This window comes from Ovis aries, chromosome 1 (assembly GCF_016772045.2).
Source record: "Ovis aries strain OAR_USU_Benz2616 breed Rambouillet chromosome 1, ARS-UI_Ramb_v3.0, whole genome shotgun sequence".
In the NCBI taxonomy this organism is placed as follows: domain Eukaryota; kingdom Metazoa; phylum Chordata; class Mammalia; order Artiodactyla; family Bovidae; genus Ovis; species Ovis aries.
Window position 1 is genome coordinate 250,160,690 of NC_056054.1, and position 26,509 is coordinate 250,187,198.

Genomic DNA, 26,509 nt, shown 5'->3' on the forward strand with positions numbered 1-26,509 from the left:
CGACCGCTGCGATGGATCCTCCCGCCGGCTTTGTGCGCGCCTGCAATCCAGCTGTCGCCGCCCCGAGAGCCCCCTGCCTCCGGAGGACGCACATTTCCGGGCCGCCCACCACCCAGATCGCACCGCCTGCCCACATCTACTCCGGCCCGTTCGGTCCCCGTCGGGCCCCAGTCGTCCCCCCGAAATGCCGGTCGACTTTACCGGGTACTGGAAGATGCTGGCCAACGAGAATTTCGAGGAGTACTTGCGCGCGCTGGGTAAGCGCTGCCCGCCGCGCTCTGCCCGGGCGCCCGGCCAGACGTCTGAGGGTGGGATCCCCGCGCCCTTCCGAGCCGGCCGCCCGTCTGCCTGCCTCGGTTAGGCCTTACCGCCGGCCAGAGCACCCGGGCCGCGGACGGGGCGGGGGTTGTTTGGGGTCATGGTGGTCGGTGTCTGATATTTGGCTCTCGACGTGGAGGATTTCATTAGAAAAGTTGGGCTTGGTTGGCTAGTTTTTGTTTTCAAAGGTTTAGCATAGGGCAGAAAACTTTGTTGTGGAAGAAAAGGAAAGAAAGAAAAGGACAAGCCAGCTGCACGCAGAGGCCGTGTTAATCGAGCAAGGAACTCCAGTGGTTTTCTTAGGGGCGGGGGGAGCAGGCTCGTAGGGCCCCACTACCTTGGCAGCAGTTCTCCAAATGTTTTCAGCCAACTCTCTACCCTGGCACTCTCTGCAGATGTCAATGTGGCCTTGCGCAAAATCGCCAACTTGCTGAAGCCAGACAAAGAGATCGTGCAGGAAGGCGACCACATGATCATCCGCACGCTGAGCACTTTTAGGAACTACATCATGGACTTCCAGGTTGGGAAGGAGTTTGAGGAGGATCTGACGGGCATAGACGACCGCAAGTGCATGGTGAGGCTTTGTGTTTGCCTGCGCATCTCCTTCCCAGGGTTCCTGACAAAGGTGGGGCTGGGTGATCCCAGAGGGGAGCAAGGGCCCTGTGTTCTGAGGGGCGGGAGATGTTCCCAGTCCCAGCCCCCAAGGTAGGCAGCACCTGACTCATCAAGTTCCCCTTACATCCTAACCAGACAGTAACAGGAAAGCTGTGGCTTGTTGACTGGCTACCATGTCCTGGCTTTGAGCCAATGCTTTCTTTATATGCTTGACTTCATCCAATCATCACAACCCTTGAGGGAGGTCTGAGGATGCCCATTTTACAGATGAGGAAACAGTCTCAAAGAGATGTGCCTGGAGTAGCACAGCTAGGGCAGGGCTGGGCAGGAATTCCAGGCAAATCTGTTGACTCTATCTGTACGGTAGCATGGGGGAGAAAAGAGAGAAGGGAGGAAGGCAAGGCCAAACATAGGCAACCTTTTTCAAGTGTAAACTTTCTACATGGCAGAGCATGAAGTCACTTTAGGGAGCAGGGGGCACTGTGATCTATGCCTTCTGCCCTGCCCCTCCTCATCCCCAAACTGGGGTTTGGCTCCCGGCCAGTGCCTTCCCTATCTTCCACTGCTTCCAGGCGGCTGGCTGCCTTTGAACCCCGCAGCCAGCACCTACTCAGTGGGTCAATGCCCCTGCAGCCCAGGCCAGAAGGAGCAGCAGTGGAGGAGGGGAGTAAGCCACCCGTAAACAAGGGTGGGAAGTTGGTGACCTGGAGACCCCAATTAGCGCCACCAGGCTGCCTCCGGAAGGTCAGCCTTGGGCCTCCATCAACATCCTGGAGATCGCTGGGAGGTCAGGGTGCCGTCTGCCTCGCTCTCACAGTCGTGGGTCCGGACCTAGGGGCCTGCCTTGCTTCCTGATGAGATTCTCCTCATTCTTCTTCCCCGTCCCTTCCCACCCTTCACTGAGGGGCTACTCCATGCCTTGCACTGTGCCAGCTGTTTTACTCCACAGTGAAGGAGGGATTACTAACCTCATATTTCTCAATGACTGAGGCTCCCAGGCGAAGAGATTGAAGAGGTGGGACTTTGAGGCCCAGACTCCTGCTCTGGGCTAAGCTCCTCTGTAGGTAGCCTTTGTGGAACCCCGTGCCTGGGCTTTGGTTGACTGTGGTTGAAGGAGTGCCAGTGTCTGGGGATAAAGAGCCCCAGGCCAGGATGACTCACCCTTCCTGACTTGTTGATTCATCTGAAGGGGATCAGGAGTCAGTGATTACACTCGGAATAGTGGCGGAAGAGGGGGTGGCTGGCAAGGCGGATCCTCAGAGAGGCCGCTGGAGGGAGAAAACACTGTGGTTGTAGTGAAATGTCAGGTCATGCTTCTAAACGCCCAAGGCCTCTTAATCCTCAAAGAGGCTCACAGTGGGAAAGGAGACTTTCAGTCAGAGTCTGCCTTGATAAAGTGGGGGCCCTGCCTGTCGGACCACTGCCCAAGGTCTGGTCCCTGGCTCCTTGCCTGGAACCGAATGTGAGAACCGTCCTTGTCCCCAGCCTACTCTTGAGGTACTTAGAAGGCACAGCAAGCATCTCTGTTTATTTTGGGTCATTGCCACTTCTGGAATGTGCTGGCTTATACTTGCTTGGCTAATTATCTTTGCTCTTTCATTCTCACTCTCATCCATTAATGCATGAAGCATTTATTGATCACCTGGTAATACTAGTTAATACAAGCAGACCTCGGAGAGATTGCAGGTCCAGCCCCAGATCTCTGCAATAAAATGAACATCGAAATAAAGCGAGTCATACAGAGTTTTCCTTTTCCCAGTGCATATAAAACTTTTGGCTATCCTAGACTGTGGTTTATTAAATTTGCAATTATATTACGTGTAAATAATAGTGTATACACCTTAACTGAAATGCTCACCATCATCTGAGCCCTGGGCAAGTTATAATCTTTTTGCAATATAGTACTGTCAAAGATTACTGATCACAGATCACCATAACAAATAGTGAAAAAGTGTGAAATACTGGGAGAATTACCAAAGTGTGACACAGAGACCAAATGTGAGCAAATGCTGTTGGAAAAATGGCAAATGCTGTTGGAAAAATGGCATCAATCAATCAGACAAAAATGACTTGTCTGATGCAAATTTGCCACACACCTTCGATCTAAAAAGCGCAGTGTCATCAGGGACTCCCCGAGTGGTCCAGTGGTTAAGACCCTGCACTTCCAATGCAGGTTCAATCCTTTGTTAGAGAACTAAGATCCCACATGCCCAGCAGCATGGCCAAAATAAAAACCCACAGTATTTCCGAAGTGCAATAAAACAAGGCATGCCTGTACTCATTGAGTGCTGAAGTACTGTTCCCGTTTTATTTTAACTCACTGAATTTTCACAACACTGATTTTAACCCCATTTTACAGACAAGAAAACCAAGGCAAGATTTCTTGTTGTGTGACCTTGGTGGATTAAGAAAGTGGCCGAGGGAGGGTTTGCATGTGGTCTGACCCAGTGGAACATGTCGCAATCTCTGATGTCCAGGAACCCACAGTCTTTGTGGTGGAGACAGATGCACAGAGGCTCAGAACACAGTGTGATCAGTGGTGACAAAGGGAAGCACCAGAGGAGGGGATCCCAGAAGGAGTTCTGGAGGTGGTGACATCACAACTTACTGTAACAGAAAATGGGAAGGTGGGTGGGTGGGTGGGCAGGAGGGAGGAAGGGAAGGGTTTGGCCACCCTCTTTTCTTAGCCATTAGTTCTGCCATAGGTGAACAGATCAGGGAGCCCAGCAGTTGGGCAAACTCAGTGACATTGGGTGAGGACTCACGGTCACGTCTGCTGTCTCAGGATTCAGGGAGGCCCCCTCTCGAGTAGACAGCAGGCACTCACCTTGCTGTTGCGAATGGAGAAGATGGACTGCCCTCTCTCTGCTCTAGCCTTCCTTTGGCCCCTGACTGCAGAGAAGTCCTTCTTCCCAGCTGTCCAGTCGTATTGGGTAGCCACAGGGAAGAGCATGGCTAAGGGAGGGTGCAGGATAATACAATGATAGCAACTATCTAGCCTGCCCTTGTGAATGGAGGGGAGCTGCCTGCAAGAGGCCACATAGCCCAGGCCAGGGCGGTTCTGAGCAAGGTGGTAGCCAAAGATAATGTCCCTTCTGCTCCCCGTGCTCTGCACCCAGCAGGAGGAGCTGTGGCTGGAGGAAGACAGTTCTCAGCATCAGTTGGCCTCATTCTAACACGTTCTTCCCAGCACATTACAAGTAGCTCATTTTCACCTATTATGTTCATTCCTTTCTTGGTCCTACAAGCATTTCGTTGGTGTTTATCTTTGCAGCCCTCGTGTTACTGACATGAATCACACGGGAGTCCTGCCCTCCTGGAGCTCAGTGTAATGGGAGGCAACAGACCAAAGCAGCCGATCATACTGAGATGGTGTGCTGACGGGGAGGGACAGGCAGAGAAGGACCCCCGGGTCTGGGAGGTCAGAAGCTATTCCCGCAGAAAGTGGAGTCTCAGCAGTGGCTTAGGATAGGCAGGAAATTGGCAGACAACAGAAAGGATGAGAACAAAGCCAAGGCCAAGAGAATAGCTCTTGTTTTTATCGTTGTTCAGTCACTCGGTTGTGTCTGACTCTGCAACCCCATGGACTGCAGCCCACCAGGCTTCCCTGTCCTTCACCTTCTCCCAGAGCTTGCTCAAACTCATGTTCATTGAGTCAGTGATACCATCCAACCATCTCATCCTCTGTCATCCCTTTCTCCTCCTGCTTTCAGTCTTTCCCAGCATCAGGGTCTTTTCCAATGAGTCAGTTCTTCCCATCAGCTGGCCAAAGTATTGGAGATTCAGCTTCAGCATCAGTCCTTCCAATGAATAGTCAGGGTTGATTTCTTTTTGGGTCAATCCTAAAAGATTTGGTTTGATCTCCTTGCAGTCCAAGGGGGTCTCAAGTGTCTTCTCCAACAGCACTTGGTACTTGCTATTTCAAACCTGTCCCACACCAGCCCTGGGCTCAGCCTGGGGACACAAAGGCACCCAGGCCAGTGGAGGAGCCAGACACATCCTCAGGCCTTTACACCCGGTGCAGTGGTGGAAGCACAGTGGACTGGGAACACAGGGCTGGTAGGGCGAAGAGCAGGCAGTGGTCAAGGAGGGTTCCCTGGAGCCGTGGGGAGCCTTGAAGGACAAGTAAGAATTGGGCCCAGAGGTCAGAGAAGGCCTAGCTGTGAGGGGTTTTACCAGGGAAAGAGGTGCAGCCTGCACAGACTTCATGTGGCCAAGTATAGGGTGTGGCTGGAGAAGAGGGCAGTGCTGGGGCCCCAGTAGGGGGCCTGGAGGTAACCAGATGGGCGCCAGAGAGCCTGGGAGAGGTGTGGTCAGGCTGCCACCCTCCCCAAAGGGCCCAGAGAGCTCTGCTCCTGCATGTTTCCCTGGAAACCTTATCTGTCTTCTAGAACAGCAGCCAGAGGATGAAATCCGGCCTGCAGATGTGTTTTGTTTGGCTTGTACCGTGTTTGACAAATTTCAGAGCCAATTGCCAGTGATTGCCAAAGATTGTTATGTCATAGGAAAATCCATAATCCTGGCTGTTCATACCCCAGCAGAATCAAGACTGCTGAAAAGGCTGGGTGCCCTTTTAGTTCTGTGCCATGTAGATCCCCGGAACATGGTCGCAGTTGCTCCCATTTGATGGGACCTTTTCCACTTTTCCCCAGCTCTTGCCCACTCCATTACCTGAAGTCCAGGATCAAACAGCCATATATCATTGTTTGTGTTGTGCGTTCCTGAGAGCAGTGGTTCCCAGAGCTGAGATCAGCAGCAGCAGCAGTGTGTGAGGACTTGTTAGAAAAACAGATTTTCCAGCCAGACCCCTGGCCTCCCAGATCAGGAACTTTGGGGGCGAGGCCTACAATCTGGGTTCCAATAAGCCACCAGGTGGTTCTGGTTGAACTAAACCTTGAGAACCACCACTTTGGAGAAAAGAGACCTCTCTGTAATTGCGTCTCTAGAAAAAGTGGAAAACACTCAGCGATAGTTTTTAGGCCCAGTGTAGAGGGCCACATGCCACCAGATGGCTTAGCCCATTCCTGGACCCCTCCGGACATGGCAGCCATGTCCAGCACCACCTAAAATGGCTCTGCAGTCTCTCCCCAGGCTGACGGGTGGAGGGACTCAGATCTATGGAGCCCAGGATCACTCAGCTCACATTTCCAGTTGGTTGTGTTCAGATCTTTACATGACCGCAAGCAGTCAGGGCTGTCATCTTGGTGGAAATGTGTCAAGCCTGGGTCCAGCTTTTCTCCACCACCTCCTGCATGCCTTTATCCATTAAGATGAAATTGCAGGCCCAGTTTAAAACCAATATTATTTATTGAATCTAGCAGATGGAGGCCTTGGCAGAGTGGGGGACCTGACAAAAGAGAGGTGCTCTTTCACTTCAAATACTGTTCCCCACACCCAGGCCAAGGAGCCCCTCAGTGCAAAGAATGATCTGACTCTTGATTCCAGCTCCCCCGGCACTAGCTGCTTTTATGGGAGAAGACTAGCCTCGGCCAGGGTCTCAGCCAGAAGCCTGGCTCTGTGTGCTGGTGGCAGAAGGGCCATTTGTCATCCCACCATGGACCCCAGGGAAACTGCAGCTTTGTTCACTCAGGAGCGGGCTCCTCCTCCCAGGCAGAGGCCTCGCTTCCAGCTCCAGCCTTGAACTCAGGATGACCCCTTCCACAGAGCCTGCCTTCCGCTTCCAGCCTTCTGTTGCTGCTGTCTGTTTTTATGGTAAAAGAAAAAAAAAAGAATTCAAACAGCACAGGAGAAAGTGGACTGAGAAGGAAAGGCCCCTTCCTTACTCAGCCTCATTCCCACTCCCCAGAGGTAATCACTGGTACTGTTTCTGGCTGGTCTGTCCCAAAATCGTCCTCAAATACAGAAGCCAGCAGCTCTGCAGCTATTGAGTAGATAACTGGTCAATTGTTATTAGTGAACTAAGTTGTGACTCTTGCGATCCCATGAACTGTAGTCCTCCAGGTTCCTCTGTCCGTGGGATTTTCCAGACAAGAATACTAGAATGGATTTCCATTTCCTTCTCCAGGGGATCTTTCCGACCCAGGGATCAAACCCACATCTCCTGCATTAGCAGGCAGATTCTTTACCACTGAGCCACCTGGGAAGCTCCCCCCAAATTGGTCAATATTTCTACTAAAAGCCAGAAAAAACAGAAAGAGAAACAGAGAGAGAGAGGAGGGAGGGAGGGGAAAGAAGGAAGGAGAAAAAGAAAAGAGGGAAGAAAGAAAAGATCTACCTCTTTGTACATTGTTTTCTCAATAATATTTCTTCAGCATCTTTCTATATCAGCACTTACATGTTTCATTTCCTTCCCTCCTTGACTTACTTTCATCCATCCATTCATGCATCTAAGTATCTGCCAAACCTCTGTTAACAGTTTGGCTTAAACCCTTTTGCCAGCTTTCTGATCCTATTCTTGATTCATTAAACAGATTTCTTTGATTCTTATTTTTAAAAAAACAAAAACACGATGTCAATGGCAGAATTCACTCCCTGGGCTGCAGAGCTGAGAATGCCAGTGGGTTTGAGAGCTTTCTGAGAGCCGCCCCTGCCCAGATCAGGGCCCCAGCATTTGGCTGGGTCCTTTCCAGGAAGGAAACACGGAGTGTCTTTCATGTCTTAGCTAAAGTTCTTCGACCTTTGAAATGAGTGTCTGCAGCATGCTTTTGAGGATTACAAAAAGGAGAATTAAAGCAACCCAAATAAAATTCACAAAGTAGCTTTCAAGAATCACACTTGTTTGTTAGGTTTCGGGTTTTGTTAGGAACAAAGGGAAATAACATGTGCTAAATCCTTACCAAGTGCCATGCCTGCCCCTGATGATTTTAGCACTTTTTTCTCTCTTGGTCCCCACAACAAATGCTGTTCGGTAAGTAACATTATGCCCACTTTACAGATGGAAATCTGAGGCTCCCGGGTGAGGAATCTTTTTAGCCCAAAGTCACTCAGTCAGCTGGTAGCAGAGGAAGGATTCCAACTTGTCTGTTTATAACACTCTACATTACAAAATCTTTCATGGAGCTCTGCTAAGGACTAGCACCTCAATTCCTTATTGTGAGCCTCATCACAACCTGGAAGAGAGTGGTGAGAAGGCTTGGGGGTGTGGAGAAAGGAGTGCTGGTATTAGAGTTAGACATCTGGTTTTGAATCCTCCCCTCTTACTTAGTTAACAAAGTGACCTTAAATGACTGAACACACTGCCTCTGTTTTCACATCTGCTAAATGGGCATTGTGATTGCCGCTCCACCTGGCTCACAGCACATTCTGAGGACTAGGGTGATAGCACAGGAAATAGGGCCTTGTGAAGCCACTATACTATGTCCAACAAGCAGGGGGAAATCCCTCTGAGACCCTGGCCTACAGGCAGTGCTCTTGTGATGGCCACATGTTTACTGGAGGATTACAACTATTTGTTTTTCTCATCAACATTGCTCTGCTACCCACCCAAAGAAGGACCTTCTTTTTCGTGGGAATGACCCCTACTTACCTGTGGGTTCTGGTGAAGCTGCAAATCCCAGTACGTCGTCTCTCCTGGGTTGAGCACCTTAAACCAGGGCCGTGACAGTGTCCTGTGGCCTGTCCCGCGATTGTGTGTGTGACTGGGCCAGTCGTATGTTTCCTGCCACCTTCCATGGCTGCAGGAAAAATCGAACAGAAGGAAAAAATAAAATGAGGCCAGTAGATAAGCAGAAATAACTGAGAAAGAGAGAGGGAGAGAGAAACCACGACACTGGAGGGCTGCTGGAACTCCTGATACAACACCATTCCGAGACTTCTCACATCCTTGAACCAGCTAGTATGTTCCTTTTCTTTTTCCCCTGAAGCGTTTTGCAGTTTTCCTGTTGCTTGCATCTAAAAACATCTTGTGACATAGACTCCTACATATCATAGGTTAAGAACCACGTAGGAGTTAGAGCAGTAGTTCTCAAACTTAAACTTGCCCCACATCCCGATTTTCTGATTCAGAAAGTCTCGAGTAGGAACCAAGAGCTTTTCTAACAAGTTCCTGACTGATGCTGATGCTGTGGGTTCAAAGAGCATGCTTATGATAACTACTAAGAAAGAGAAATGAGGAAGTGGGCTGGCCCATGCCCAGGTTCCGATGATGTTCTTTTCATGGTTCAGTGTGCTGGAGTTAAGGGTGCCCATTGATGGGGACTGAATGAAAGTGGAGAGATGCCCTCCAGTCCATGTGGATGCCTGGAGACACCAAACTTGCAGCAGCCCACGATGGTTTGTGACTCAGGGTCCGAGTAAGTGACACCAACAGTCTGTGCAGCTGGACAAGTCCAGGATACAGCAGAGCAACTGGGAGTCTTGGCTTTGAGATGGACCTGGATTTGAATCCTGGGTCCACCCTCCAGCTGTGTTTCCTTTGGGAACATACTCTATCTCTTTGGACCTCAGTGTTCTCATTTGTAAACAGGAGCCAAAGATATTAACAGTACCACTGATAGGATTGTTGTGAAAACTATGTGGTGATGAATTATCGCAAATTTCTATTGCTATGTAACAAACCACTCCAAAACTTAGTGCTCCAAGACTCCAAAACAATAACAGTTCTGTATTTTCTTCATGAATCTGCAATTTGGGCAGGGCTCAAAAAGGCAGGCTGGTCCCTGCTGTGTGCCACATCTGTGAGGCATTGGAGGGTCCACTTTCCAGATGGCTCACTCATACTCACTCTCTACTGGCTGCTTGAGCTTCCTCACAACATGGCAACCGGGTTCCAAGAAAAAGGGGGCCAAGAGAATAAAGGAGAAGTATATGACGTTCTTATAATCTGCTTAGCCTCTGAAGTCATATAGAAAGAATTTTGCCATACTCTGTTGGTTCAGGCAGTCCCGAAGGCCCACCCATCTTCCCAAGGAAGGGAACATGGACTCCACACCTCAGTGCAGATGTGGCAAGGTTCTAAGAGAGCACATCAGGTGGAAGATACTTTACAAAATTCTATGTGCTAAATGCAAGCTAAGCGGTTACCACAGTGTTGGTGTATGGTGAGTACACAGTGGGAGTTGGAATATTATTCTCTGACTAAAGCTTGGAGGTCTGCTAGTACTGGGCTCTTGTTTCTGACTAATCTCAAGCAGCAGCTGAGCCCACAAGGACTCTGAGGGGGTGGGAGAGGGTGTGTGGTGCCTGGAGATGGGTCTCTGCAGGCAGAGCGGGAGCTCCACCTCCCTGGGCCGCCCATCCAAGGCAGGCCCCACATGAGAGGCTGGAGTGTGGGTTGAAGGGGAGAAGGACAGCCTCAGGGTGTTGGGAGTGATCCAGGGCTTCACCTTCAGCCGTGTTGTACCCACCTCCAAAAGTCCCAGATAGACAGGTCTGAACACTGTGTCTAAACACAGCTGAAACTGTGCATGTGTGCTCAGCGTGGGAGCCTCCTTTTTGCTGGTTTACCATCCCAGTCACTCAGGATTTCTAGGCCCTCACAGGTGCACAGGACCTGGAACTGGGAAACCCCCTCCAGGCACCCAGAGGCTGTAAACATGACTCCCCTTTCTCCACGGAAGTCTGCCTGGAAATCAACATTGGCAGACATCTCACCTGGGCTCGGGGATTTATTCCTGTATGACTTCAAGTTGACTAGAAGCTCCTCTGACAGCAGAGACTGCCTGATTCACAAAAGCTTCCTCCCTGGGAAGCATTTTTGTAGCTGTCTGTGTTGTATAAATGGAGTTGTGCTAGAGCGTCACACACGCACATTCACACACACCACCCCTTGTCCTCAAAGAGGAACCCCAGGTCACCTCATGCCACCTGAATTTCTACCACGAGAGCACAGTTATTTTGGTTAAATTCCTAAAGACTCTACTTGTTTCCTATAGTATGCAAATAGCTTAGATTCCTTCTTCCCTCCCTCCTTTCTTTCTTGACCTGAGGGTCCAAGGACAACATAGTCTGGGGGAAAACTATAAAGCAAGATGAGTGTGAAGAACATAAAGTCAGGACTGGGGGGAGAACCCAGCCTGCAAAATAGGTCTTTGCCAACCTTACAGTAAAACTGGCCCTGCACTCAGAAAATGAGCAGGGCGGGCCGGGGGTGGGGGTGGGGGAGGGTGGGTGGCGGGGGGAATCCAGTGTTCAATGAGTCAGAAAAATCATCTTATTCTTTGACTCAGAGATCCACTTATGGAATTACATTCCAGGAAAAGCATTCAGAAGATAGGCTGTATCTATTAATATTTGTACAAAGAAAATTGTAGAAGCTGGGCAGTAATAATCCCCAACAGCCCATAGAATCAGAGCCACCCTCTGAGGGCTATGTATGGCAGGCTCCGCCCTAGTGCCTGATGTATAATGTATTATATATTCAGTCCTCTAACAATCCTAGAGCCGAGAGGTACTCTTCTTTTTAACAGACAGGGGCCCATGGTCCTGCCAGCGTCACACTCCTGGTTAACCATAGTCCAGGATTCAACTTCAGACCTCTGACTCCCAACTTTGCGTGGTTTACACAACAGGCCGCCTCCTGCTATTGTCCCTAAACGCCTGGGGCAGCAGCTGTTTAGAGTGACTGTGGGCTTTTAATTCCATAGACCGCTGTGTAGCCATGAAAGTGATTGCTGTGAAGATAAATGGAAAGTGTTTATGGACAACTCATCCACAAGTTCCATAGATTCTGCTTCTTAATCTCTCTCTCCCCTTTCACCATCGTCTGAGTATCTCTTGCCTGTAATAATAATAACAGTTAACATCTCTTACCCTTAGTATGTGCCAGGCTCAGCGCTTTCCACGGAGAATTTCATTTAATTACTCCAGTATCTTCACACTAATCTCCCATCTACCATCCTTCACATTCTGAAGAGGGAAATGGGGGTTTCCCTGGAAGTCCAGTGATTAAGACTCCACACTTCCAATGCAGGGTGAAAGGGTTCAATCCCTGGTCAGGAAACTAAGATCTCACATGCTGCATGGAATGGGCAAAAAAATTTTTTTAATAAAAAGAGAAATGGATCACGCTTCTACTCCCCAGCTCAAAATCCGAAGAGTCTCCCCAGGGCTGATGGGCAAAATCCAGACAGCATTCAGGACCTCAGAACATGGCAGCGCTTGCCTATCTAGCCCCACACTCGCCTCACACCTTTCACTTAGCCCCATCCCACCATTTGCACACACCATCCTCTTTTGCACCTCTTTGCACTCTTCCCTGGGATAAGTACCCTGCTTCCTCTGCCTGGGAGGATACTTAACTTATGGTCAGGACCAGCCCAGGTTTAACTGCTCCACAGACCTCATCCTGACTTCCCATCCCCCTTCATCCTCCCCTCTGCCTCCTTGTCCCTCTCTGCAGGTGCTGCCCCAGGGCGCCTGTGATGCTCAGTGCATTTGAGATGCTGAGCAGTGGGGCCCACACCTTTGTATCTCTAGTGCCTGGCACAATTAGCTCCAGTGTGTTTATGAAATGAGTAGAAAAACAGTGGAACCTCAAACAGTATAGGTGGTCATCATCCACCATATCTACGAGATCTACTTGCCATTAAAAGCTAGCTAATGTGTGTTGGTAATATGGATTCTAAACACTATTGCATTCTAAACACTATTGCATTAATTCTTTGAATCCTCACAATTCTATGATAAAGATGCCAAAATTCTTCCTAGATTGAAGGAAATATTAATAAGAAATGAATAGATATCATTTGTCTGAGATCAGGGAGCTAGCTGGTAGAGCCAGGATTTAGATCCAGGCTGTCTAACTTCAGGTTGTTACCAGAGAAAGATGGAAGCATTGTTATGTTAAGGGGTCAGGGCTCTGAATTAATTTCTCTGCGAGACTTTTGCAGTCTCAAATGCTGTGTCCCCCAGGGAAGCTGTGATGTCCTGGGACGGGATGGGTAGGGGAGGTGAGAGGTTTGGCTTTCATCTCATTCTCCCTGGCAGTGGAGGCTGCCCTGCTGGCCAAGATCTGCAGCTTCCAGGCCGAGGGTAGCTGTTTTGGCCTTCCTCTAAACTCTTGCTTGTCCGCAGTCCATTTTCCTTCGTGGCAGGGCCTGGGGTTCATAATTGGTTCAGTTCATCTTTGGAGTCCCATCTCTGCCGCTTAACAAATTGGGTGTCATTTAGCCAGTTACTTCACCTTCCTATGCCTTCACTTGTCTATGAAATGGGAATAATTATCAAGTAAGGGATATCTGCTTCACAAAGAGGATTAGGTGCAGGAAAGCCTGCAGTCAACTGTTCCATCAGTAGGAGTTGTTATCAGTAACTCGCTCACTTTATAAACTGTCCTCCAGGAGCCAAATTCTGCAGGTGGTATTGTGTGAAGAGACACCTGGCCACTGAGAGAAGAGCTCGTAGGTTACATGTGCAGAGGCTGGGCTGCAGAGGCACCTGCCTCTTTACAGCCACTGAGAACAGGGGCATGGAGGGCAAGGCCAAGAGCTAAGAAGAGTCCAGCTCTAAAACAAGTCCTTCCAAACCCTTGTTTCATTTCCTCCTGATGGCTTTGTTCTATGGCAGGACTCATTAGCCCCATTTTGCAGATGAGTTCAAAAGGTAAATAGCTGGGATCACCCAGCTAGAAAGAGGTGGAGATGGACTGGAGTCCAGACCAGCCTCTGTCCAAGGCTGTCATTGGGTCCCTGACCAGTGCCCAGCTAGGTCAGGCAAGTTGCTGCCTGATGGCCAGACCAGCCTCACACACAGTCTGCCAGGTTCAATGGCAGTTGTATCCATGGCAGCAAGATGTTCCTGTGGAGCAATGGGCAGGCCGTGGGTTCAGAGTCAGGGAGAAGTGGCTGGAAACTAACCTGTTTCTATGAGGCTAATTTATGGAAGAACAAACAGCCACATTGCCTAGGATGAAAAAGTGAAAGTGACTCAGTCGTGTCTGACTCATTGTGACCCCATGAACTGTAGCCTGCCAGGCTCCTCTGTCCATGGAATTCTCCAGGCAAGAGTACTGGAGTGAGTAGACATTCCCTTCTCTAGGAGATCTTCCTGACTCAGGGATCGAACCCGGGTCTTCTGCATTTCAGGCAGATTCTTTACCGTCTGAGCCACGAGGAAAGCCCCTTGCCTAGGACAGCTTGTCTGTAAAAGAAAAAAGGGGTATGTTCATTGCCTGAAAATTTACAAGAGTACCCCTAGAATGTTTTCTGCCATTTTATTTATTCTGTTGAGTCAACAAACAATACTGTGCATTTTCTTTGTTTTAGATGCTAAGGTAGGGGCTGGTATCCTGCAGTGGATAAAAGTAATATAGACTCAAAGGAATTCTTCGTCAAGACATCCTGACCTGCTTGACCTTCCCTGGTTACTGAGTTGCCATCTCTTATCTTCCGGGAATTGTTTCTGTTTGCTTTGAAAGATAAACAAAAAAATAGAGGCCAGAAGTCCCCATGGAAGAGATGAGGCCTCCCCCGAGTAGGCTCTGCTCTTCTGAGCCTCTCTGAGCACCTTCTGGCAGGACAGCCCCTCCTTTATTCCACCTCCACTGCAGGTGGACTTGGGAATAAACCAATTCCTTGTACCTGCCCAAGTAGTAGAGCCAACTCTGCCTGCCAGATAGGCAAATATTTAGATTTTCTATTGTACCAGGTTTGGCGGGTTGGAGCCACAAAGTTGTGAAGTGAGAAAAAAGAGATGCTGGTACATTCTGGGGTTGGAGGTGCGGAATTAGTCTTCTTGAGGGGTATCTTTCCAGAAGGGTCCAGCCAGGCAAAGCCCATTTTGGAAGCCTCACTCATGCAGCCCCCTGAGCTCCCTGCATCTGTACAAGCTATTCTCTTAGCCTGAAATTCCCTCATTCCTCTTTTACAATTTCTGTTTCTTAACCTAACTCTTGATGTTTTCTGGCATCGATTCCAGCATCACCTCCTCCAGGAAGCCTTCCCTGATGGACCTGTCTCCACTTCAGAGTCTGATGAGGTGCCCTCCCACTTCCACAGTTACCATCACGTGCCTCTAGCAGCACTTGCCATTCTGCAGAAATTCTCTGTCTGTCTTCAATAGTCTGTGAGCTCTTTAGAGCAGAACCTTCACCTTCCCTGCCTTCTGTTTCTAGCATGTGAGGCTGGTTTGCAACCTGTCTTTGCTGAATGTTGTTCACTTACACAGAAAAGTGACAGTTGTTAGTCACTCAGTCGTGTCCAAGTCTGCAACCCCATAGACTGTAACCCGCCAGGCTCCTCAGTCCATGGGATTCTCCTGGCAAGAACACTGGAGTGGGTAGCCATTCTCTTCTCCAGGGGGTCCTCCCAACCCAGGAATTGAACCCCGGTCTCTCTCATTGCAGGCAGATTCTTTATTGTCTGAGCCTGCAGGGAAGCCCTTGATTACACAGAGCTGTGATGCAAAACCTTATTGTTCATTCAAGGGTCAGCTTATATCAGGGAAATGCAGAGCCCAGTAGCCAAGAGCATACGCTCTGAGGTCAGACCTCATCTCCCCACTTCATGACTGGGGGACCTTTTTTCAAAAGTTATCTATTATTTTTGGCTTCTTTAGGCCCTCTAGTGGCAGCGAGTGGGCTGTTTAGTTGTAGTGCCCTGACTTAGTTGTTCCAGGGCATATGGGATCTTAGTTCCCTGACCAGAGATCAAACCCATGTCCCCTGTACTGGAAGGTGGAGTCTTAACCACCAAATAACTAGGGAAGTCCCAATGGCTGAGTGACCATAAAGCCTCAGTCTCCACATAAGTAAACTGGGGAGAAGCATCCCTGCCCCAGAGGTTTAGGGAATCAAATATGTTAATCAAATCAATCAAATCAGATATGTTGTCGCCAAGTCATGCCTGACTCTTCGCAATCCCATGGACTGCAGCACACCGGGCTTCCCTATCTCTCACCATCTCCCAAAGTTTGCCCAAGGTCATGTCCATCAAGTCAGTGATGCCATCCAACCATCTCATCCTCCGGCCCTCTTCTCCTTCTGTCCTCAATCTTTCTCAGCATCAGGTCTTTTCCAGTGAGTCAGTTGTTCACATCATGTGGCCAAAGTGTTGATATGACCCACACTTTAATACCCTGCCCAGCATGCAGTGAGTATTCAGTTCCTGATTTGGGGGGGATGATGATGATGGCAATAATGCCAGGATGCCGTTACTTCCACCAGGAAGGACCCAGCAAACAGGACGCAGGTGGCACTGGTGCTAGTTGGCATGTCTGCCTTCCCTCCAGGCTGAGCTGCTTCATGGCAGAATTTGGGTCCAGTACAGACTTTGGGCCATCCTCAGCACTGAGCCCCTGGAATGACTGAGCCCAGTTCCATGGGAACCCCGTGACTTTCTCCAGCCTCACTCCCTCTTCCTCAGAACGTTGGCCTCACGGGACCCTGAGCTCTCTGATAGTTTGTTGTTTTAAAATTAATCCTGGGTACTTTCTGGAATTTTTAAGGACTTTTAAAAATGACTTGTCAAGATTTAACATTTTATTGTTTTGTTTGTCCTAAGATTCACGGTATCATTTGCTCTTGGCTTCTTCATGGTGTTGGAATCACATTTGTCCATGCCCACGGAGGCCTACTGTGGCTTTACGGGTCTATAGCTGTTGCTTCTGATGGCTTTTATGTACCTAATTACTTATTCGTGTTTTAAGGTCTTATTAATCCAGTTTTAACCTGCTTTTAGAATGAATCGGCTTTTCCCCTGAATGTGCTAATTTTAAGTCATTGCCAGCCCCCTGGTAATGGATCAGAAGATCACCCAGCCTGGCCTCCTGGGCAGGGGAGCTCGTGAAGTCAGCCAGAAAGAAATGGGTTCAAGTGATGGCTCAACCCCTAACCCTGAGATGGCTTGGCCGGGTTACTTAACAAGCCTAATTTTGATCAGCTGTAAAGCTTGAGCTGTAACGCTCCCAGTACCATACCCAGCACTTGGTAGGGTCTCATTTACTTTCCCTGTCCTTCTTACCCTCCCACTTCCATATTTAACAGTACTGGAGTCTAAAAACATCCTCCTTTTCCCAGAAACCCTCAAAAGGTGAAGCACCAAACTCCAGGAGGAATGGCCAATTTGTATCTTTTATCCTTTCACAACACGTATAGAAAATGTCTAGTCACTGTCTGGATTTTCAATTTTCCCCTTAAATTTAAAGAGCACAGGCTTTGGAGGGCTCTGGCCTTTGCAGGCAGAACCAACCATGGACAAGACCTCCCCTCTTAGGACTTGGCTGTGGAACCACAGAGGCAATCAGGTCCAGCCCTAGGCCTCCAAGCAGAGGCCTCCCAGAGCTGGGAGGGCAAGTGCCGAAGGACCACTGATCCATCATCCCCCTGTTTGTGGGAGTGGATGTTTGGGGCTCTAAGGATCGTTATAAATTCTTGGCAGTGAAGTTGAATTTCACTGTCTGTGGCTCATGCCAGGTCACTGGGTCCATTTAGTGGGAATGGTCTGTCACTCCCAGTATAGGTCACTCAGACAGAGTGAGAGGCCTCAAGGCATCCTTGGAACCAGCTTCCTCAGGCTGCTTGGGGGACCTGAGTTTTCTATGTCACCTCCATGCCAGCTCGGGTTTCTGAGTGGTCAGGGGAACTGGATAATGACTTTTGAAGTGGCAGTCCCCTGTCAGAGGACTGACTGTCTTCACTCATCTTTCGGTACAAGTGTTTCTGGGAAAGTTGCTGACAAGGCCAAAGTGTGGGGGGTTATTAGTTTTTAATAGAAGAGTTGGACCGGCTTTGCTTTATAACCAGCCACCTTGGTCTGCAGCTCGTTTGCAGACTTCAGATGGTCTGTGAGAATTACTGTTAGGAGGGGAGCTGAAGGTGGCCATACGTTCCCCTTGTCCTTGACTTGTCTGGGCTTCAGTTCCAAAGAGGGGCCCCAGAGCCCATGGTGCGGAGGTGGGGGGACACCGCACTGTCTCTGTGATCTGTACCGTACCACCTCAGCTCCCACTGGCACCTGCCTTCCTGTGCCTCTTATAAAGCACCAGGAACATCCTCTTGCCTAAAAGTGCCCCACTAGACCCTGATTACAGGATTAAGCCATGATGAGTGTCCAAGCTGGGAAACTGAATTGAATGACCTCTTAAAGACCCTTTCAGATCTGCATTCACAATGCAAGCTGAGCCTCATTCCAGGCTTTGCCTGATGTGCCAAAGGTGGCTACTCACCACAGAGGGAGGTCACAGAAGAAGTCCTTGGGTTCCGGGAAAGATTGTTATCATAAGCTATGTTTTGTGTCATATGAAAACAAGCAACCATTGTTTGTTACCCACCCATTTCCCAACATCCTTTCCTTCTGTCCTCTTACGCGTTTATAGATGATCACCCTCCTCCCTGACTCCCCACCCCTTTTCTGTTCTTAGGACAAATCTGTTCCTCTAGGAAATGGCTGGTTTATTCCCACAGGATACAAAGCTTAAAAAAGAAAAATCCATGTCCACCAAGTATGAACAGGGAATAGCAAAGTGGGAGAACTCAATCGCATTTTCAGAGCCACCGCAGCTGTCAGTGGGGAGTCTCCAAATAGGTCTTCTACTTAAACAAAGACTAATTAAATTTTAGGGGAAGCAGACATCCCAGGGCTCCCAGGCACCCGAGTCAGCAGGCAGCCCTGCAGGGTCTCCTCTTGGATCCAAGTCTTCTGGAAGCGAAGGCGCTTCTGAAACATTAAGCCATGGTAATTAGCTTGTCCATCACTTCTCTAAACTCCAACTTTAAAAAGAAAGGCTTAAAAAAAGAGAAACAAATGCTTTAGTTATTGTTCCACTTTGACAAGCGAATCCCACCCTTATCTGAGTTCTGGACGTCATGATCACCATTACCTAGGGCCCCATACACAGGCCCTATGCAATTTATGTACATTTTCTCTCATCCTCAGCATAAACTGGTAAAGTGCATCTTGTCGTTATCCAAAGCCACTTAACAAACCACCCCAAAATGTAAGATGTTAAAACAACCACCATTTACTCTCACTCATGGTTCTGTGGGTTGATGGGGTACTCGCAGCTTCATATGAATGCATTCAGCTGAAGGCTTGGTTGAGGAGCCTCAGTTCTCCTACAGTGATCACTTTTTCTCATCCTCTGGAGCTTATCATGCGGTCTTTCACTCCAGTAGAAGAGCCTCAGTTCAGTTCAGTTCAGTTGTTCAGTTGTGTCCAACTCTATGACCCCATAGACTGCAGCATGCCAGACCTCCCTGTCCATCGCCAACTTCCGGAGTTTACTCAAATTCATGTCCATTGAGTCAGTGATGCCATCCAGCCATCTCATCCTCTGTCGTCCCCTTCTCCTCCTGCCTTCAATCTTTCCCAGCATCAGGGTCTCTTCCAATGAGTCAGTTCTTCTCATCAAGTGGCCAAAGTATTGGAGTTTCAGCTTCAGCCTGAGTCCTTCCAATGAGTATTCAGGACTGATTTCCTTTAGGATGGACTGGTTGGATCTCCTTGAAGTCCAAGGGACTCACAAGAGTCTTCTCCAATACCACAATTCAAAAGCATCAATTCTCCGGCACTCAGCTTTCTTTATAGTCCAACTCTCACATCCATACATGACTACTGGAAAAACCATAGCCTTGACTAGAGGGACCTTTGTTGTTGGCAAAGTGATGTCTCTACTTTTAATATGCTGTCTAGGTTGGTCATAACATTCCTTCCAAGGAGTAAGCGTCTTTTAATTTCATGGCTGCAGTCACCATCTGCAGTGATTTTGGAGCCCAAGAAGATAAAGTCTGTCACTGTTTCCCCATCTATTTGCCATGAAGTGATGGGACCAGATGCCATGTAGAATAGCCTGCACTTCCTTAAAGCACAGCAGCTCCATCCCAAGAGGCAGGATCCTGAGATGATGAGCCCCCAGTAAGCCCCCAGGGCTTCTGAAAGCACTGTTTGTATTGTGCTTCCTGCTGTCCCATTGGCCAAAGCAACTCACACCACCAAGGCCAGAATCCGTGTGGGAGGGGGCTTCCCAAGGATGTGAACATCATATGACCCACCAGGGCTCCTGATGGAACAGTCTGCCACAGAAGGTACTGTGAATCCCTCTTTTATAGATGAGGGCCCCGAGGCTCAGAGAGGTTCCTCCTGTTGCCCAGGGTCATTCCCCACAGCTCAGGACAGAGGGTCCAGGTCTGTTGACTCCAGGGAATGTGTTCTTTGCTGACAATACTGGGTCAACCTGATACAGCATGGGAGGGAGACAGACACCAAGAGCTGAGCTTCCCAGCCTCTTTAACCCAGAGGACAGCCCAGAAGGCTCTCTGGCCCCTTGGTGAGTGTTCCACCAGCAGACCAGAGCCATGGGGCTATGTGAGGGCAAAGGCAGCATCAGGAAGCACTGAAGACATGCTCTGGGCCCCTGTCACAGTTATAGTCCAGGTCCTGTCTACCTCGCCCTCCTTCAGCACTGGACTGCTTGTCTGTAATGACTGGAATGCCTTCCCACTTTAGAAAGCTAGTCACATTTCCTCGAGAATGAGGGCCCTCCTGCCTCTGTGCTTCCCCTGACGCCAGCGCCTACAACACTGAGCTATAACCACCTGGCATGTCACTGTCCCCCCTTCTCTGTGGTGGTCTCTTAGGGGCATGGGTCTTCAGGACCCAACTCTGGCACGGCACCCACACCCAGCAATGGTTGGGCTGAACTGAAGGGTCTTCCTTCTTGGGGCAGCTCAGAGTCTTAGCGTAATGCCCATGTTTTCTCTGCAGCCCCTCAAAATTTACCAGACATCTGCTGGGTACCCTGCATGGGCTGGGAAACAAGAGGACACTGCGTCATGTAAGGCCCATGTTCCAGCCCAGGTTCTTTTCTTCATTAGCTGGGTGACACTGAGAAAGTCACCTAACCTCTCTGAGCTCAGCCTCTCCTGGATCTTCAATACAGACAAGAACCGGTCTCTTTTCTGCCTAACTCACCCAGGGTCAAGAGTCAACAAGAATTCTAGGCTGAGAAAGTACCTCCTGTGGAAACTGACATAGCGTTTCTGTGTTTGGGATCCTTCTCTTTGAGGGTCTGATTTGTAGGGCTTTGATGCATTAGAGAAGGAAATGGCAACCCACTCCAGTGTTCTTGCCTGGAGAATCCCGGGGACGGGGTAGCCTGGTGGGCTGCCATCTATGGGGTCGCACAGAGTCAGACACGACTGAAGTGACTTAGCAGCAGCAGCAGCAGCAACAAAGAGTTCTCTACACTCCAAGAGCTTTCTACTTCCTGAATCCCTAGATCTATCATGAAGCCTGAAATTGCACCATCCATCATTCTTTTGATAAGGTATTTTTATTATCTATATCCAAATGGTCCCTATTAAAAGATGCCAAATGATCTGGAAAGGGTAACGTGTTAGCACCGGAGCAAAGCCTGCTTTACCATTAATGAACATCTCTTGCAAGCTTGTTCTCTGAAATTGATGTGGGAAGGCAAGCAGGTGTGAGCCTTCTGGAGACCAAGGTGGTGATATTTATCAAAAGCCTTAAAGGTGTGCTCACTCTTTCATGCAAGGCTTTTTGCCTCAGAATTTATTCTAACAAAACATTGTGTTCAAAACTGTATACATGGAAGTCTTATTTATAGTAGCACAGAATTATAAATAACCTAAATGTCCAAGAATAGGTAACAGGCTAAATAATGGTGCATGTACAAGGAAATACTGCCAGGACTGCTTTCCATGGGCCTGTGATCAGGCAGCTCCACAGGCTCCTGTTCCCAGAAGGACCCCTGCCTTGGTTTAATGCTCTGCTGTCACTGTCTTAAAATTCTTGTGTGCTTGCTAAGTCGCTTCAGTTGTGTCCGACTCTTTGCAACCCCAGAACTATAGCCTGCCAGGCTCCTCTGTCTATGGGATTCTCCAGGCAAGAATACTGGAGTGGGTTGCCATGCCTTTCTCCAGGGGATCTTCCCAACCCAGGAATCTTACATCTCCTGCATTGGCAGGCGGGTTCTTTACCATCCTTAATCATTCTTTAAAAAGGGGTCTTCATTTTCATTTTTTCCTGGCTGGGCCTTACAAATTATGTATCCATTTCCTATATACTACATAACAATTAAAATGATGCTTATGGAGAATATTTGTCAAAGTGGAAAATTGCTTCTGTTAAATGAAGAAACGGGTACAAAACCATAATTAATGCAACCCTGAAACCGGCGTGTCTTATGTCTTCTGCGTTGGCAGGCGGGTTCTTTACCACTTGGGAAGCCCACTCTTTTAAAAAACAAAAACATTATACATAGAGATCCTGGCAGGTTACAGTCCATGGGGTCGAAAAGAGTGGAACACAGCTGAGCAACTAACACTTTCAACTTTCATACATAGAGGAAAAAAGACTGGACAGAAATGCACCAAAATGTTAGAGTAATTATCTGTGAAGAAGCAAGATTACAATATTCCTTTTATTACTGTGATCTTTTTTGAGCATTTCTTGCATTTTCTAGGATGGAGGGTAGGAATATGCTCCTTGGCTCTAATGTTTCCAGTAGAGACAAAAGTGTATCTCTTGTAACTGAGCATCACGGTTCTTTCTTGGCCTCTGGGTGCATCTGGAGCCCTCTGTATGCAGGGGAGACTTCTGAATAAACATAAAGGGCAGCTCAGTTGATGAGGAGGCCAAGTGTTCTTATGAGCTCCTTAAAGTTGATTTCAGTCCCCACTTCCCTTCACAGGCTGGGTGTGCACAAGGCGCTCAGCGAACGGTCATTCTGTCTATGGCTTGAGGTCATTGGCAGCCTTTACCCTACACCCACCTTCTCAGACGTTCATTCTGCTCTGACTGAGGTGGAACCTTCCCTCTGGCTTGGGGCTGGACATGCGCCCCCCCAAGTGATCTCTGGACCAGGGAAAGAAGCCGCTCTCACCCCAAGTCCCCCCATGCCCCTCGCCCTCTGGGCTCCGGGAGCAGAGGGCAGCTTGATTCCTGGGTGGAACTGGGGACACACCGGCTCCACCTGTCCCCTTTGTGCCCGCCTCTCACGGCAGGCTTCATCCCAACAGTAGGGGGCGGTAGAGATCAGCAAACCCAGGCTGGAGACTGGGGGTGGAGTAGGAAGGGGCAGGTGGTGGTCCAGTAGGGAGTGGACCCCTCACTCCACACCCACTTCCTAGATTCCTCCTGCTCTCCTAAATCCTTTTCAGGCAATTGCTAACTGTCTTCTCAGCTAAGCAGGGCAGGAACACAAGAATCCTAGAAGCTTACCTCTGTGTAGCCAAGGCCTCTTGAGTTCATGGCCTCTGACCACCTCATATGACAAATGAGGACACTGGGGCTCAGAGAAGTGATGGACTTGCTCAGAGCCTCACAGTGAAGGGACACATGGGGTTCTGACCTCTCCAGGAGGTAGGGCAGAGCTCAATGGACCGGAGGTGGGCAGCTGCAGATAGGGGAGACGCCCACTGCTCACAGGTCCCAGTCTAGCCCATGGGCTTCCGGGCTGTCTCCCGTCTAAATTCCAGCACTCCCAGCTCTGTATTTCTGGGTAGATCCATGTGCAGAGACTGGGCCTCCTCCTGCTGTCTGTCTGGCCATCAGCACGCCCAGTACCTGTGGTGGCACACGAGGCGCAGGGAAGATGTGAGAGCTCAAAGGTGGGGTAGGGGGCAGGGGTTGGCGGCCTGACCAGAAGGGCAGACAGGTTGCTTCTTCCTCTTTCCCCACTGCGGTCCCCTGGAACCTGAACCGGACACGGAACCCATCTTGAGGAGCTTCCTGAGCATGTTCCGCATCCGTGCCCGCCCCAGCCCCATTCTCAGCCTTTGCACTGTCAGCCCCACCCCAGTGACTTTTTCTCTCCTAATTACCCATTTACATTTATGAAGGTTTTTGTAAATTTTAAAACTGATTTGCATGTGATGGGCAAGGAGCACGAGGCTGTAGATTTCTCTAATGAAACTGACTTGAGCGCACCCTGGATTCTCAAGGTTGGGGCTGCCCCTACCCCAAAGCCCAGGGGCTGCTGGCTCCAGAATGACAACTGTATTTTTTTGCCTCGGCAGACCACGGTGAGCTGGGATGGGGACAAGCTCGAGTGTGTGCAGAAGGGCGAGAAGCAGGGACGTGGCTGGACCCAGTGGATTGAGGGTGACGAGCTGCACCTGGTAGGTTCTGGAGGTCGGGAAGGTGGATGGGTAAGCCACGCTGGACCCCACAGGTCCTGGTCATGCTGGGGCCTGAGCGGACTTTGGAAAAATGCACCATTTCTGGGCCTTGGCTTTGCTCTGAAACTTCTCTTCCAAGGCCCTGGAGAAGATGCTTGAGTGATTTGAAAAACAGAGCAATGTGTTTAAGGTCTGGGCTGACCCAATTGTCCAATCAGAGGGAGGTGAGGAGGTGCATCTGCTAACCATCAGATGTGGAACCTTTAGCATTCCATATCTCTTTCCATTGTCTCAGCAACCATATGGGCCAGGTACTGTTGTGATTCTTCTTTTGGAGACGACGTGGAGGCTCACATCCCAGTAACACAGCTAGAAGATGACATAACTTACATGTGCTCCCAAATGATACCCGTTTTCACCATGCCAAATTGTGGCTAGCCAGAACCAGGGTGACTTCTCTAAGCTTCTCAAGACATGATCTTGCTACCCCAGAACTGGGTTCACCTCTTGGTGGGTGTCAAGCCCAAAGATACAACCAAGCCACAGACTGGGAGAAGGAAGGATTTATTACTTGCAGCAAGTAAGAACACTGGGCATTTTTCTGAAAGCCATGTCTTCCCAAACAGCAAAATTGGGGAAGTTTTAAGCCAAGGGCTCATGCGTATTCATGAAGGGACTTGAGCAGAGAAGAATTCAGCATTGAGATGGGACAAAGGTCGACAGAGTCCAAGCTTTAATTGATGGAAGTTGCAAGGGTCAGAAAATGTCCATCCTTCACCTGAGCGGGGGCTTTAGTTCCTTCAGAACCCAGAGATTGTTATGTGCATCCCTTGAGAAGGAACCCAGCCTCTGTTTATCACAGTTCCTTGACTCCTTTTCCTTGATTCCTGCATTTCTTCACTTCCCTTAAGATCATTACTTACTCAGACCTGTTTGAGGGCAGGCATTAGATCACAAAATGGCTTCAGTCAAAAGTGGTTTCTTTTATGTCCAAGGACCCCCTACCCTATCTGCTCACAATCTCAACAGTCTGGGTCGGGAGAGGAGAAGCCTTTCTTGGCTCAGGTGTGGGCCCCTCCCTCACCCGGTCCTCCAGCCTGGGACCGCTGGTTAAAGCCGCGTCTACGCTATCATTATCGGGAAAAAGCACATCCGCATCCAGAGTAGGGGCCTTAGCCCCTGGGGGTCTAAAGTACCACCTGCCCTCTGAGCAGAGACCTCGCGTCACTCCTGCTCCCTTGGAACTCTGTGTTCTGAGAAGGGAGCCACATACAGGTGACCAGGGTTCTATTCTGACTCGCCAGGTACTTTGGGGAGCTGCTTTCTTTCCCTCAACCTCATCTGGAAAACACCATCCTACCACAAAGGGCTTCTGCCAAGATCAGGGTCTGTAGGAGCTTCAGGACGTGTGTGCCCTAAGAAGAGGCACAAGGACATCATATTCAGAGGCAGCTTAATAGCCTGGGCTGCAATGCCTGACCTGACCCTGAGCCTCCACTTCCCCAGCTGCAGAGCAATCAGGGTGGGTTATGTGATGATCTTCATCAGCCCTTTCAGCTCAAAAGTTCCGTGACTTTTTGCCAGAGGTTACAAAGTAGGGGCCACAGGCATCTTTTATTTGGCCATCCATGGGCTTCACACTTTTTCAGCTAACAACTTAAAAATTAGGAGATGTTACATAAATATTCAAATTTCCAGCCTCCTGCCCAAAAAAAAAAAAAAAAAAATTGGAAGGTGTAGAAACACTGTGCTATCGTTCTTGCTGGCGACATTCAGCAGGGGCTGCCCTGCTGCATTTTAGTACTACCTGGGAGCTTTTAATGTAGCAATTCCAGGACTCCACCCACTGAAATGCTGATATAACTAGTCTAGCCTGGGACCCAGGCATTTTTCAAACTCCCTAGGTAACGCCAATGTGCAGCTGGAGCTTAGAACCACCATGCCAGTTTGCAACCCTGGTCTCAGTGACCTGAGACCTGTTAAGCCCTTTAGGGGTTGAGCCTTGCTTCTGGCCCTGATTTCTTGCAAATCTGGGCACGGTCTCTGACCTGGGCTCAGGCCTGGTGTTCTTAAAGCCTTTTGGCTCCTTGAGGGTAGTGGGAGGAAGGAGGCATCCGAGGGTCCTCTTGGTCAGCTCTGAGCCACATCTGTCTCCAGCCAGCTCTATCTAGAGGGCATAGCCAAGACTGATGTCCCCCGACCCAGCTCATCTGACTCTCCAAGGAATTGTCTCATTCAGACCAACTCTTGCGGAAAAATAGCAGTCACAGAGTATTTTCAGAGTTCCTGCCCCTGGACATGCTGAGCCCCAAGTGTGACCTTGCTTTGGCCAATAACAAGAATCTGTTTTTGTTTCAGGAGATGAGAGTGGAGGGTGTGGTCTGCAAGCAAGTATTCAAAAAGGTGAACTGAAGCTTGAGCACATCTTGGTCTCTAGGAATGAGTGACATGACGGGACACCGGGGTCCCCCCCTTTCTGCACAGCATGGGCGCAGAGATGCCTGGCTACCCCCGCCTCTGTTAGCAGAGTCTGTCTCTTGGTGTTGTCTGTTTTCCTTGTCTTCAAATGAAGCCATCCCAATAAAAGTGGTTTCTGCTTGA

General features: G+C 49.3%; 1 protein-coding gene and 1 long non-coding RNA gene across 3 annotated transcripts in view; one reads left to right on the forward strand and one right to left on the reverse strand.

Annotated features, from left to right (window-relative positions):
* Positions 1 to 3,864, reverse strand: part of LOC121817255 (uncharacterized) — a 98,730-nt gene extending 94,866 nt beyond the window's left edge. Inside the window, exons 1-2 of one of the 2 annotated variants that reach the window (XR_006057087.2) lie at positions 3,761 to 3,864; positions 3,215 to 3,540 (exon numbers count right to left, since the gene is read on the reverse strand). This is a non-coding gene — a long non-coding RNA (uncharacterized LOC121817255). Of the gene's footprint in view, positions 1 to 1,901; positions 3,541 to 3,760 lie in introns of those variants that run through there. The other variant, XR_006057085.2, reaches the window with a different exon arrangement.
* Positions 9 to 26,509, forward strand: RBP1 (retinol binding protein 1). The gene is given in 5 exon segments (XM_027959868.2): positions 9 to 63; positions 66 to 257; positions 714 to 892; positions 23,807 to 23,908; positions 26,267 to 26,509. Coding segments are annotated over 5 exon segments (579 nt in total). The 5' UTR covers positions 9 to 11; the 3' UTR covers positions 26,321 to 26,509.